General features: G+C 40.5%; 1 protein-coding gene across 1 annotated transcript in view; it reads left to right on the top strand.

Annotated features, from left to right (window-relative positions):
• Positions 1 to 15491, top strand: part of scfd1 (sec1 family domain containing 1) — a 169418-nt gene that overhangs the window by 25912 nt on the left and 128015 nt on the right. The window contains exons 6-10 of the mRNA XM_048538268.2: positions 5479 to 5566; positions 7889 to 7978; positions 8726 to 8781; positions 13754 to 13839; positions 15033 to 15132. Coding sequence (XP_048394225.1) covers positions 5479 to 5566; positions 7889 to 7978; positions 8726 to 8781; positions 13754 to 13839; positions 15033 to 15132 — 420 coding nt within the window. The remainder of the gene's footprint in view (positions 1 to 5478; positions 5567 to 7888; positions 7979 to 8725; positions 8782 to 13753; positions 13840 to 15032; positions 15133 to 15491) is intronic.

Raw genomic sequence — 15491 nt, 5'->3', positions numbered from 1 at the left:
AGATTTTGAAACTGGTAAAGCCCACATTGAGACCATTGGTTGGTAGGATCCCAAGGCAGAACATGAGGTGTTGCTCCTCCAGGATCCAGGTGGCGTCATTGCGACACTGGAGGAAGTTCAGGATGGACATATCGCCAGGGAGTAGGAGGGGGAGTTGAAATGGTTCATGATCGGAAGTTGTTGTCCTTTGTAAGGAACAGAACGCAGGTGCTCTACAAAGCGGTCTCCGAACCTCCGCTTGCTCTCACTGACATAGAGGAGGCCACATCGGAAGCAACAGATGCAGTAGACCACATTGGATGTGCAGGCAAACCCCTGTCTAATGGATTTTTTGGTTGCTTGGATTGAACCCTGTCGGTGTCTCTCTCCCACAATATGCACTCTTTCACTCCCTCAGCACACAACACACTCCCTCCCTCTCTCTCTCCCTCCCTCTCTCCCTCTCTCTCTCTGCCTGCCCCTCTCCCTCTATCTCCGCCTCCCCCTCTCACACACACGCTCTCTTTCCCCTCACACACACTTCTGTCTCTCTCACTCTCACACACGTGATCACTCTCTGTCTCTCTCTCCCTTATGCATATGCTCTCTCTCCCTTCACATGCACACACTCTCTCCCCCTCTCTCTGTCAATCCCCCTCACACACGTACAATACTTTCTCCGACACACAACCTCTCGCACGCATGCACACACATACATTTTCTCTCTCTCTCTCTCTCTCTCTCTCTGTCTCTCTCTCTCTCTCTCTCTCTCTCTCTCTCTCCCCCCTCTCACACACGCACATTCTCTTTTCCCCACTCTTTCCCCCCCCCCCCCCCCCCCCCCCACACACATACATGCTCACTCTCTCTCTGTCTCTCTCTCACACACAAACATATACACTCCCTCACACAGGTACACACTTTCTCTTTCTCGTGCTCTCTCTCTCTCTCTCTCTCTCTCTCTCTCTCTCTCTCTCTCTCTCTCTCTCTCTCTCTCTCTCTCTCTCTCTCTCTCTCTCTCTCTATTCCCCACAGCCCCCACCATCACTCACAAACACGTTCACTCTCTCCCTCACTCAAAGACACACACATTCTCACACACGCATGTAAATCTATGGGGTGAATTTGTATTTGCGGATACATTGTATTTTGTTCAAAAGGCACCCAATTATGGACAGTTAATATGGCGTTTTGTAAATTCTTACTTTAGAAATAAAACCAGTCTGACTCCAAACCAAAACCCAAACAGATTCTTCCCAAGGTCTCACACTGGACATGCATTGTCTGACCTAAAATGTCATCACTTCTTTACACTGTTAAAGCCTTTAGTTCTCTCAGGGCAATTTGGGGATTTACATATACAAATTAATCAATTAAAACTTTCTAACTGATTAAAGATTTAATAGCACCTGAGACTTGTTAAAAAAATCCTGATCAGTGGTGTGACCCTTTGATCTTTTATTTATAAATTCAGTGTCTGATACTACTTCTCTATCATTAACACCTGAAGAAGGAGTGAGGCTTAGAAATCTGCTTTCAAATAAACCTGGTTCGACTATAACCTGGTGTCGTGTGATTTCTGACCTTGTGCACTTAGGGATTTGATGAATTAATGACTGTTAAATTTTACATGAAAACTCATATAACTAAGATTGCTGACAATGTGACAGCTGTAAATCCTTAGATAATGAGACCTGAAACCAATTTTGGAATATTGTAGCAGTTTGGGGCCCCATATCTAAGGAAGGATGTGCTGACATTGAAGTAGGTCCAGAAGAGGCTGACAGTAATGATTCTGTGGATGAAGTGTTGTCACATGAGTTGGGGTTGAAAACTCTGAATCTATACTCGAAAGAGTTTTGCGGGATTATGGGGATCTGATTGAAATGTACAGGATTTTGAGAAGTGCAGGTAGAGTGGACGTGGATAGTCGGAGAGTAGAAGAGATTAGGATCTGAGGCACAGCCTCAGAGTGAAGGCTTTAGAACTGAGATGAGAAAGAATTTCTTAAACCAGAGGGTTATTAACCTGTGGAACTGATTGCTACAAAAGGCAATGGAGGCCAAGCCATTGAGTGCATTTAAGACTGAGATAGATAGGTGCTTGATTGGTAGTGAGATCAGAGGTTACGGGGAGAAGGCAGTAGTATGGGGTTGAGATATATTTAAGCTGTGATTGAATGGCAGAGCAGACTCAGTGGGCCAAAATGGCCTAATTCTGTTTCTTTGTCTTGTGGCTTAATGGTTGTAGGTGCTGTTATAGTCAACTCAATGTTATGCAACTCTTAGAGTGGCTCAGCAGGCCCATTCTGCTGTGGCAAAGTCTGCTGCATTTGCTGAAAGATAGGCTAAGAAGATGTACAATTTACTGGCCTTTTTCTCCTTTTCTTAATCAGCTGAGCCTTTTGTTTCTGCTCAGCTCTTGGAGTGCCCTTACAATCAGTCAGCCTGCAAGCATCACACCCATCAGTGACTGTCTTCTAGTTGTCCATATCAATAAAAAGAGAAGTACGGCACAGGAACAGCCTTTGGCCCTCCAAGCCTGTGCCGATCATCATGCCCTGCCTAAACTAAAATAACAAACCTTCTGCCCTCCATGTCCCTCTATTCCCTCCCTATTCATGTGACTATCTAGACGCCTCTAAAATTTCGCCAACGTGCCTGCTTCCACCACCACCTCTGGCAGTGCATTCCCGGGTCCTACCATTCATTGCGTGAAAAACTTTCCCAGCACATTGACGCATGCCATATGCCTTCTGAATCACTTTGGCCACCTGTGTTGCCACTTTTAGGGAACTGTGGATCTGCATACCAGATCCACCTGTATGTTAATGTTCCTAAAGGTTTTGCCGTTAACAGTACAGTTCATACCTAAATTTGATTCCCTAAAATGCATCACTTCACATTTGTTTGGATTAAACACCATCTGCCATTTCTGTGCCCAAGTGATCCCCGTGGAACACTACTATTTACTGGTCTCCATTCTGAAAAACACCCTTCCACCACTACCCTCTGGCTTCTATAAGCATGTGGGATTTTAGTGACTCTACCAATCTGCCATGTGGGACTTTATCAAATGCCTTACTAAAGTCCATATAAACTACATCCACAGCTCTTTTCTCATCAATTGTCTTTGTCACCTCTTCAAAAACTTCAATCAAGTTGGTGAGCCATGATCTCCCCTATACAAAACTATGCTGCCTGTCACTAACTAGTCCATTTTCTTCCAAATGTGCATATATCCTGTCCCTCAACATCTTCTCCCAAGAGCTTCCCCACCACAGATGTCAGACTCAATGGCCTATAATTTCTTAGATTATCCCTGCTTCCTTTCTTAAACGAGAGAATAACATTGGCTCATCTCCAGTCCCCTGGAACCTTGCCTGTGGTCAAGTAGGATGTGAAGATATGTGCCAATGCTGCAGCTATTTCTTCCCTTGCCTCGCGCAGAAACCTGAGGTAGATCCCATCTGTTCCTGGAGACTTGTCTACCTTAATGCAATTTAGGATACCCAAAACCACCTCCTTTAATATATTGACATTCTCAGGAGTATTCACACACACATCCCTCGCCTCAACATCAGTCGTGTTCTTCTCCTCGGTAAATACTCATACAAAGTACTTATTAAGGATTTCTCCTCCTTCCTATGGTTTCATGCAAAACTTTACTCCTTTGTCCATGAGTGGGCTGACTGTTTTCTTGCTACCCTCTTTCTTCTAATATTTGCATAGAAAGCCTTAGGATTGTCCTTGACCTTTTTGCTAAAGATATTTCACAGCCCCTTTAGCTTCCTAATTCTGCGTTTTAAGTTCCTTCCTTCTTTCTGTGTACTCTTCAAGGGCTTTTTCATTTTGTAGCTGCCTAGACCTGTCATGTGCTTCCTTTTCACTTTTGGCTCAGTTTACAATTTCCCTTGTCGTTCATGGTTCAGGGTCCTGCCATTCCTATGCCTCAGATTTTCAGGGACATGCATGTCTTGCACTTTAATCAACTGATCTTTAAATGCCTCCCACATGCCAGATGTAGGCTTGCCCTCAAATAACTGCTCGTAGTCCACATTCCTCAGTTCTTGTTCAATTTGGATGTAATTGGTCCTTGCCCAATTAAACACCCTCACCCAAGGCCACTCTTGTCCTTGTCCATGACTACTCGAAACCTTATGGGCGTATGGTCACTAAGTCCAAAATGCTCTCCTAGTGAAACATCGATCACCTGCCCTGGCTTATTCCCTAATGCCAGGTCTTGTATGGTTTCCTCTCTGGCTGGATTGTCAACATACTGTCTCAAAAAGTCCTCTTGAACATATCTAACAAATTGCTCTCCATCCAAGACCCTGACTGTGAAGGAATCCCAGTTAGTAAGAGGAAAGGTGAAGTCACCCACCACAATTGCTCTGCTTTTTTCACACCTTTCTAATATCTGAATACTTATCTGCTCCTGTATCATACGTGGGCTGTTGGGTGGTCTATAGAAAACTCCCAGCATTGTGATTTCACCCTTCCTATTCCTGAGCTGCACCCATAATGCCTCACTGCAAGATTCCTCTGATGTGATCCTTAACCAGCAGGCAACAGTCCACCCCTTTTGTTTCCTTTTCTGTCCTGTCTAAAACAGTGATATCTTGGAATGTTAAGCCACCGTGCTTCTTCAGTGTTCATCAATAGGGAATGTTAGCACGACATCATCATTGTCGAGCAACTCTTGGATAAAGACTTGGTGCAGCTTTGTTTTGCATCTTAGGGAAGCAAGACTGAACAGCATTCCACCAATAAAACCCCATTGGATATAATTTACATGGGGATGATAATCAACAAATAATAAATCTAGAAGCAAAATATAGTTACTGTTGTGGAGTAAGGCACATCACAACTGTTTATAATGTATTTTGTACCAACTATATGTTCTAAATGAATTGGATGTTAACTGGGCAAAGTGGCCTTACAAATGGATACTATTGTATTGTGTTTCTTTGGGCTTAGTCCCAATGGAGTCGGAAATCATCATAAGGTTAATTAATATCCTATAATGTGATTATGTTAAGAACATTTACACTTGAGTACTCAAACGTTTTCAAGGAAAAATATAAATGAATTAAAGGTGATAGCTTCATAATAAAAAAAATTACTGTGATAATTTTTAAAAATCATATACCTTTCTTAATTTATCTTACATGAATGTAAGACATTGCTATTGTCTCATGTTGTATTATCTCTAAAGATGCAGATATGCAGTTTCATAACTTGCTATTTTACACCGGAAATACAATTTTGCTTTACAACTGAAAAGTAGTTTGAAAGCAAAACCCAAGATATGAATTAGTTGCTATATGTGACTAATACATTCATATTGGAAATGAAAGTAGCAACCTAAAGTTTGATTAAACATGGTGGTTGATTTATCTCAGTTAATCATTAACAAATTTAGTATTTAAACAATAATGTGCAGCTTTGGAACAATATTTTCACACGGCTTCCAATTTTATCCTGTTTATTTTTACAGGTATTTGATCAATATCTAAACTTTATCACTTTGGAGGATGACATGTTTGTGTTGTGCAACCAGAACAAGGAACTTATTTCATATCATGGTAACAGCTCTACACTCTTGCTCAGTTCCTTAATTGTTATGTGCATGAAAATGGTTCATCTGGGTTCTGGTTAGTTTTTGATACAAGTTCAAAATGACAAATGCACAGTGTTTGTAAATTATTCCTGGAGTAAGATGTGATTATAGAAGTATAGTGCATTTCCTTCAGTTGTGTGTGGATTAATCAAGATTTGGACTTGCCTACAGGGGAGCCAGTCACACACTAAAGTCATCAGCACCTTTAGAAATGTATCTGTCTTTGAAATTGCAACCATTGTAAGGCATGCCACTGGGAAGCCAAATTAATAAACTACTGCAAAACATGATGCTTTTAAGATTGCAAATTGTGTTTGTTGACAACGAATTGTCTAAACATTCCTGTTCAAACTGCATTGAAAAAATTCTAATGTTGGGCAGTCAAGATGAACATACCTAGTGAAAGTGTTAGTGTTTTCTTACAAGGTTACCTTTAGGTATAGTTGTAGTGGATCTTTACTATTAAATGTGATATGACATTAGTACCATAACACATTTCAGACATTCAGCCTTCATTGTAGTTAGGAATCCAGCCTACCCTATTGTCTCGGAAAGCGGATTCCCAGGATTAAGAAACTTCCAAGAGAAGAAATTCCTCTTCTCTCTCTGAAACAGAACACCCCTTACTGAAAAACCATGCCTCGTAATCTTACGCTCCCTGAGAGGAAATGTTCTTGCACCTCTGCCCTGTTAACCCTCCTTAGAATCTTCCATGTTTCAATAAGGTCACCTCTCATTCTTCTAAATTCTGATGAGTATAGGTTCACCCTTTCCTCATAAGACAACCCTTTCATATCAGGAATCAGCCTAATGAATCTTCTTTGAACTATTTCCAATGTAAGTTTATCCTTGCTTGCAAAAGGAGACCAGAACAGTGCCAAGCACCAACATTCCCTCCACTTACCAGCTGCATGAACCTACGAGGCACATGTGCAACAGCAACTTCCAAAAGTAGAAATCAGTGGCACGTGCTGATGCTGATTGCCATGTGTGGAACAACAGAGCGCACAGCCGAGCATCTAACAGGCTAGGTACAGTCTCTTCCTCCCTCCACCTAGAAACAAAGACCAACACTCTATTTGTACTCCTAATTACCTGCAATAATTGCATGTAGACCTTTTGTACAAGGGCATCCACGTGTCTCTGTGCTAGCATTCTGTAGTATATCTCCATTTAAATAATGCTTCACTTTTCTTTTCTTCCTTGAAAGTAGACATCTTCTTTATATTTTAATGCAATTCAATATTCACTTTTTCACATTATACACCATAACCCAAATTCTCACCCTCTTGCTTAATTTATCCATATTCCTTTGAAACTTCTGTGTATCCTGTTCACAACTTGCTTTCTAACCTACATTTATATTAAGAACAGATTTGGCTACAATACACAAGATCTCTCTATCTAAGTGATTAATAGTGATTACAAATAGTTGATGCCCTGATGCTGAGCCCTGAGGCACTTTACCACAATTTGCCTACCAGAAAAGATTAATTTATTCAGATTTTCTGTTTCTTCTTAATTAGTCAAGCTTCTGTCCTTACTTGAATCTATTATGTCCAAACACCATAACCTCTTATCTTGAGTAGTAATCTTTTTTGTGGCAATGATTGAAACTCCTTTTGGAAAACCAAATGTATTATATCTGCTGGTTTCCCTTTATCCACTCTGTTCGTTACGTCCTTAAAGAACTCTACAAGCATAGTTTTCATTACATAAAACAAACTGACTACCTGGTTATATTTTGATTTTCTAAATATCCTGCAGCTACTTCATTACAACGGGTTCTAACATTTTCCCAATGACAGACATAATCTATAATTTCGTGTATTCTATGTATCATGTCCTTACGCAAAGGCAGCTGACATCACAGATTGAAACAGCACCTTTTACAAGAAGAAAATAAGTCTTGAATTGAGGTGCTGCAATTGTGGTTTTCTGATTTACTGGGACCTTTCCAGAATCTAGTGCATGTTGTAAGATTATAGCCAATGCATCCCCTTTCCCTGCTGCAGTTTCTTTTAAGATCCTAAGTTGCAGGCCACCAAATCCAAGCAACCTGTCAACCTCAATTCCCTTTAGTCTTCTTAGTCTTTTTTCTATAGTGATAGTGATTTTTCCCAGTTCTCTCCTTCCTTTAGCCTCGACAGCTAATTTATCTATCATCACAGGCTGTAACCTGATTTCATCTTTAGTATTCTCCAGCCCCAGCATCTCACTCCCTTTATTTGCACATGCTTTGCCTTTTTAAGAAAATGACTTGTTTTAATTGCACATCTGTTTTCAGCAATCAATAGACCTGATATCACTGATAATGAAATGGAAAACATTATGGACACCCTGGTGGATAGCCTGTTCTGTTTCTTTGTTACAATGGGTATGTATGGTACAGTAAATTCCTACTTGTATCACTGCAAACTCCTTTAAACTGGAATAACATGTTAAGTAGTGTAAAGAAAATGCATGCTTTAGAAGGAAGTAAGAAACCTACCAATAATTCTGTTATAATTGGGGCATTACATGCAGGAATTTAGTATTTGAAAGCTGAAAGAGCAGTAAATCTTACATCAGGTTATTTGAGGTTAAAGATTGTACCAAGTTTTTAAAAAATGAAGTGAATGCTAGATAAAGAAACAATGAGACTAATTTGGACTCTAGCCATCTTCAGTCTGCCTCCACCCCCTCCCTGTTTATTTCAGAACCCCCTCCCCATCCCCCTCTCTGATGAAGGGTCTAGGCCCGAAACGTCAGCTTTTGTGCTCCTGAGATGCTGCTTGGCCTGCTGTGTTCATCTAGCCTCACATTTGATTATCTCAGACTAATTTGGACTGCCCAGTTATGACATCAGCATTCATGCAGTAATTGAATGTGGTGTCTGATTACACCTGTGCCATTCCCATTCATTGAGGTTCACATCTCATGGATTGTACTATAGGGAGAGTCAAGCAGATATAAGCTGTTCACCAGACAAAATTGCCGGATTGTACTTCTGTTATCCTGTACAGAGTAGGAAGTATGTGAGGCACAGGCAAAGAAATAATTAGAAGAAATATCAACCTCTTGTTCCAATCTAAATCAATTTGCAACATTTAAATCTTGTAGACGTATTTTCTTCTTTTCACAGGTGCTGTTCCAATTATACGATGCCCTCGTGGAAATGCAGCTGACATGGTAGCAGTGGTAGGAAATGTGTTTTAATTTCCTTCAAATACATGTTAGGAAATTTATGATGAAAACCGAAGAATTGTGAATGCTGTAAATTGGAAACAAAAATATAGATTGCTGGAAAAGCTCAGTAGGCCTGGCAGCATCTGTGAAGAGAAATCAGAGTTAACATTTCAAGTCCAGTGACCCTTCCTCAACTGATGTTAGTTAGGAAAATGTCAGTTTATATGCAGAAGATAGGGTGGGAGAAGGCTGTAAGGAGTCAATGATAGGTGGGGATACAGCTTAAAGAGAGAGTAGAAGAATTAGACAGACAAAGGAGTGGATAAGGAGCTGGCTGGGATGGTGAATAGCTATCAATGGGAACTGTTAGTGGCTAACAATATGTAGTATATAATGGCAAACCAAAAGATAACAAGGACTGGTGTGCAAGGTTGGGGGCTAAGACATGGGAGAGTTCAGGCCCTTAAATTATTGATCTCAATATTGAGTCCAAAGTGCTGCAGGATCCCCAAGCAGAAAATGAGGTGTTGCTCCTCTAGCTTGCGCTGAGCTTCGCTGAAACACTGCAGCAAGCTTGAGACGGAGATGTTGGCCAGGGAACAAGGTGGTGTGTTAAAGTGGCAGGCAACTGGAAGCTCAGGCTCTTTTTTACGAGCGGAATGTAAATGTTCTGTGAAGTGGTCACCTAGTCTACACTTTACTTCTCCAATGTAGAGGACACCACACTGAGCAGCGAATGCATTAGACTAGATTGTGTGAAGTGCAGGTAAGGTGCTACTTCACTTGGAAGGTATGTTTGGGTCCTTGGATATTGGCGAGGGAGGAGGTAAATGGGCAGGTGTTACGCCTTTGGCGGTTGCAGCAGAAGATGCCATGGAGCTGTGGGCGGTGTCCTGGATTGAAGAAAGAGTGGACCAGAATGTCCTGGAGGCAGTGGCCCCTACAAAAGACAAAGAGCAAGAGCAGAATATATGTCTGGTAGTGGGCATCTCGCTAGAGATGGTGGAAATAGCGGCTAATGATCCTCTGGATGTCAATGCTGGTGGATGGTAGGTAAAGACAAGGGGATCTCAATAGCTGTTGTGGGAGGGAAAAGAGGCAGTGAGGGTGAACATGTGGGAGATGGGTTGGATCTGGTTAAGGGCCCTGTCAACAGTGGTGCTGGGAAGTCCTTGCTTGAGGAAGAAGCTGAACATTTCAGAGCCTCTCTTCTCAAAGTTGGCCTCTTGGAACATGTGCGACAGAAACAGAGGAGTTGGGAGAATGGGATGGAACCTTTACAGGAAGCAGGGTGCGAGGATGCATAGCCCAGGTAACTGTGGGGGTCAGTGGGTTTGTAGTGGATATTAGTGGTCGGTCTATCCCCATAAATGGAAACAGATGTTGAGGAAGAGAAGGGAAGAGTTAGAGATAGACCAGGTGAAAGTGAAGTTAGTGTTGAAATTGGAATTGAAATTGATGAACTTATCCAATTCCAGATGAGAGAGGGCAAAAGCACCAATAGTATCATCGATATATTGGAGAAAGATTTGTGGGTGGAGGCTGGAATAGGATTGGAACAAGGAATGTTCCATGTACCCCATGGGGTGACAGGCATGACGGGGCCTTCTACAACAGTGACAGGATTCTCATTGTCCTTACCTAGCATCCACATCCAGAAAATCATCAGATGCCATTTCCACCACCTTCAGAAGGCATCACCGCCGGATGTATATTCCCCTGCTCTCCCTTATCCACCTTCTGCAGAGACCGTTCCCTCCTGGACATCCTGGTCGACTCTTCCTTCAATCCAGGATATCGCCCCACTGCACCTTCTTCTGCAACTGCCAAAGAGGTAACACCTGCCCATTTACCTCCTCTCTCCCCAATATCCAAGGGCCCAAACGTACCTTCCAGATAAAGCAGTACTTTACCTTCACTTCACACAATCTAGTCTGTTGCATTTTGCTGCTCACATTGTGATCTCCTCTACGTTGGAGAAACAAAGCATAGACTGGGTGATCACTTCACGGAACATCTATGTTTTGCCCACACAAAAGGCCCTGAGCTTCCAGTTGCCTGCCACTTTAACTGTTCTCTGGCCAACATCTCTGTCTCAGGCTTGCTGCAGTGTTTCAGTGAAGCTTAACACAAGCTGGAAGAACAGCATCTCATTTTTCGTTTGGGGACCCTGATTCAATATCAAGTTCTATAATTTTAGGGCCTGAACTCTTCCATGTCATAGCCCCAACCCCACACACCACCTTGTTACCACATAGCCTGCCATTACACACTACCTGTTATTAGTCACTAACAGTTCCCATCAACAGCTATGCACCCTCCCAGCCAGATCGTTATCAACTCCTTTGTACAATTGTCCTTCAGTCTCTTTGGGCTCTAGCCCACTTATCATTTACTCCTTACCCCTTAGCCGCACCCTATCTTCTGCGTATAAACCAATATTTTCCTAGCTAACACGGGTTCTGAGGAGGGGTCACTGGATCTGAAATGTTAAGTCTGATTTCTCTTCACAGATGCTGCCAGACCTGCTGAGCTTTTCCAGCAATCCTTATCTTTGTTTTAGAAAATTCATAGTTCTTTTTAAAACCCATACATAATGAGCCGTTTAAAGGCTTGTAAGTATATATACGTAAAGCTATCAGACATTCAAAATTTACTTTATCTGGTGTTAGAAGATGTTGTTTCTAAATGGTCAGTAAAGCAAATCATTTAGTATTTCCTTGTTTCAGTTGTTAGTAATCCCACCCATGGTCTGAAGGGTTTGAGAGTATTACAGCTAATAATCTGAAATGCCATTTGCCAGCTTATGTAGATATTGCAATTCCTAAAACGGATAGTTAAGAAAAAGTAATTTTTTTTGTGTTCTGGGAGTATGCAAAGATGATGTCAAAGTATATATATTTTTAAGTACAACACTAAAAACTCTCAACCTAACAAGTGCAAATTCTGGGGAATAATGCCCTACTTTTGTGAATATTACATTAACAAGCAGAGTTGCCTCTGATCATGAATTCAGTTTGTTTTGAAGGCAAGCATGTTAGACAGATTTTCAGTCACAACAATAACTTGTATTTACCTAGCAACTTTAATGTAATAAAATGTCCAATGGCATGATATGGGATGGAATCAGACAGATGTTTACACTGGCACCCAGAAATACATGTTGGCTAAAGTTAGAAGGTTTGGTCACAGAGGTAAATTTTAAGGAGCAGTTTTGAAGGAGCAGCGAGATAGAGAGGCAGAGGTGTATAGGATGCCGATATTTCAGAGTATTGGTCTTCCATATTTCAGGAATGCATCATTTGATTAAAGCTGACATGATTTTTCCTGTCAAAGCTTAAGTTTGCTTTGAAGAGTAAACAATATTGAAATAGTTATCAGGTCCAACACCTCATTTGTAGCACTTTGTAGTGATGATTTTGTGAACTGAACCAGTAATCCAGAGGCCCAGGCTAATGTACTGGGAACACTCGTTCAAATCCCACTACAGCAGCTGGTGAAATATAAATTCAGTTGATAATTTTTAGTATTGGTAATTTCAGCAATGATGACCATCGAACTACCATTAATTGTTGTAAATATCTATTTCACTAATGCTCATTAGGGAAGGATATCTGTCATCCACATCTGGTTCAGTCCAAAATTCCAGCAATGTGGATTGACTTCTAGGTACCTTCTGAAGTGGTCTAGCAGTCTGACCTTGCCAGGAATGTATGCATCGCATAAAAGAATGCATTACAAATTAAAGAAATAAAGCATTGTAAAAGTTTTTTTTAAATTTCATACTGTGGGTTAATTTGAACTAGGCAATACAGGCAGCCCTCAGGTTGTAAATGGGTTCAGTTCTGGAGTCTGTTTGAAAGTCAGTTTGCACACAAGACGGAACACAACTCAGGACAGTGGAGAGCATCTTAAGTACAGAAAATGTTCGTGTATCAGGTCTTTAAAGTTACTCCCCAGTTTGTGATCACATTCACAAAACACATATATTGTCAGGTGCCACACTCTGTAGGAAGGCCTTAAAGTTGTGAACAGCGGCAATGCACATATTTTTCACACACCATGTTAAATATGAGCAGACTAGAGTCCTTTACCCTCTGCTGAAGCTGGTGTTGCCATTTTGCATATTCAAATAAAGGGTTTCACACCTTCTTCAGGTCCCTGTTGTAACATTGGTTTGACCCTCTCAGGAATAACAAACCTTGTTAATCATATCAGTACAAAAGGTAAGAAAAGAACTACTTACTTTTCCACATTCAACAGTGACTTTACCTCTGAAAAGTGTTTATTCGCCATAAAGTTACATCCTGAGAACAGTGCTATGTTAATACAAGTCTGACTGGCTTTCATTTATGTTATGCCTGTCCTGATTTCAGGACATCTGAAGAGTTTTACAGACAACAAAATACCTTTTGAAATGGCCAGTCTCTATTGTGAAATAGCAAGTTATTACAGTATCAGCCATGATCATAATGAATGGTGGTGCTGGCTCAAAGGGCCGAATGGCCTACTCCTGCACCTATTGTCTGTTGTCTAAATACTTTGAAACTGCTGGTTCAACCTTAGCTGTGAAGCCACAATTATGCCAGTGGAATTGCCGCTGTATCTTGGTCCTCATCTGAACTCGACAGAGTGACTTCACTGGACCACTTCCGAAGTCAATCATTCACCTGATTGCTGATCTTAAGTGTAGTCATTTACCTATGTGCCACTGAGCTTGATGGTTCCGGACCATCATTCCTGTTTTACTGATAGTCTCAAGCCCAATATCTGGGGCTCCTCAGACTTCATCAATTCCATATACTTCACCAAATCCAGTATATGATTTGAAGTTTATGTTTTTATTTCCTTATGCAACACTCTGAATGAGCCACTGCTGTATATGGGAGGTTTCAGATTTGGTCTAATATTTTTATAATGATTTCCTTACTTCCTGTTACATATTTACAGACATTTTTTACGTTTGAAATTTATTTTGTTTTAGAAATTAGATAAGAAGCTACGAGAAAACCTGCGAGATGCCAGAAACAGCCTCTTCACGGGAGATGGGCTTGGTGGAGGACAATTCAGGTACAATACTGTAATCTATGTTCAGAAATTAATCTTGGCTCCAAGAAAATGCTTCTTTACAACTCATCAAAATTTACGCAAGCAACATATAGTCATAGGTTTACTTTCTGTACAACTTCTTGTATGTCTAGATATACCACTGAGTGGGGTACAAGTGTTTTACAAGAGTTGGAACAAATAGAATAGTTCTGTTCTAATTTCTGCTAGTCATTTGGATGCTAATGCAAACTGGAAGGCCATTTTTTTTCAAATGTTTTGGTGAATGGCTTACTTGTATGATTTGTTTAGTCTTTGTGTATAAGTCATATGAAAAGCTAACTCACATCTGCGTACTAAAACAAAAATAGAAATTACTGGAGAAACTCCCCAGCAGATTTGGAAGCTTCTGTGAAGAGAAAAATGTACTCAAAACATTATCTCTCCTTTCTTTCTAAACACGCTGCTCGACCTGCTGAGTGCTCTACTTGAGAGACTGGATATTTATAATATACTGATTAAGTGTCCAAGTTGAACTTAAATGCTGCTACTCTAGTTTCCATGTTAGGAAACTCTTTTGAAATAGAAATTGGAGTAGCTGTTCTTCAATGTAAGTGGCTGTTCCAGCACTTCTGGTCAACCAAGAGGAGTAAGCATATTCCTCTTGCCGTTCCTATTAAGTTGCAGGACTCATTCAATAAATACAACTGCTGTTTTTAAAAGTTAGTACAAATAAGATTGAAAATGCTGAAAATTGATCTTCTTCATTTCAACAAAAACTCCGTGGTTCATTAACCAGCAGATCCTTGTGAGATTCTAGCAAAGTCTATTTGGTGAACTTTAACTCAATATTGTAAAGTTTGTCAGCTGGTACTTCAGACAACTAATCTGTTTTTATTTTGACAGTTACAGTGGTGAATGATTCAGCAATGTAAATGATGATTCTACCTGTATAAATGAAAGAACTAATGCTATGTTTGCAGAAAACTTCATTAAATTTTTGTCATATCTGATCTTAACTTAAAACCCTTATAATTTAAGTTTATTTTTAGAAAAGCATTGTAGAATAAATGTTGTTTCCCAAAGAAATACAATGACATGCTGTGAACCTTTTGTTCAAGCATGTTGGTGAGTGAATAGCATTTTATTTTAGTCCAGGATATCTAAATATTATCTGCATGCTTCACACTTTTATATTCATGAGTCTTTTTTTGCAGTTTCCAGAGACCATTATTAATACTTGTAGACAGAAATATAGATTTGGCAACTCCATTACATCATACGTGGACGTATCAAGCTTTGGTTCATGATGTTCTGGTAAGAAAATAACTATTCCAACTATGTGCAAAGTGTTACTTGAAATAATAAACTGTGACTCAGCTTTTGCTGAAATGTAACAATTCGGTTTCAGAATATACCATGCTATTATTCTTGGACAGTAACTTCTAATAGAAAATGATAACACATGAATTGAGAATAAAAGTAAAGTCACTTTGGGCTGCTCTGTCATTAGAGAGAAAAGATTGATAGTAGTTTAATGCGAGCAAGTGAAGGGTGTGGTTGAGAAGGTGAGATCTTTGTGGTAACCTCAGTCAAAGCAAGAATTGAACCTAGGTTAACCACAGTGCATTGCAAACCAACCATCCACCCAAATGAGTTAACTGCCACCCCTTCAA

Source organism: Stegostoma tigrinum, chromosome 10, assembly GCF_030684315.1.
Source record: "Stegostoma tigrinum isolate sSteTig4 chromosome 10, sSteTig4.hap1, whole genome shotgun sequence".
Taxonomy (NCBI): Eukaryota; Metazoa; Chordata; class Chondrichthyes; order Orectolobiformes; family Stegostomatidae; genus Stegostoma; species Stegostoma tigrinum.
Note: the sequence above shows the minus strand (reverse complement) of the source record. Positions and strands in the feature narration are given on the sequence as shown.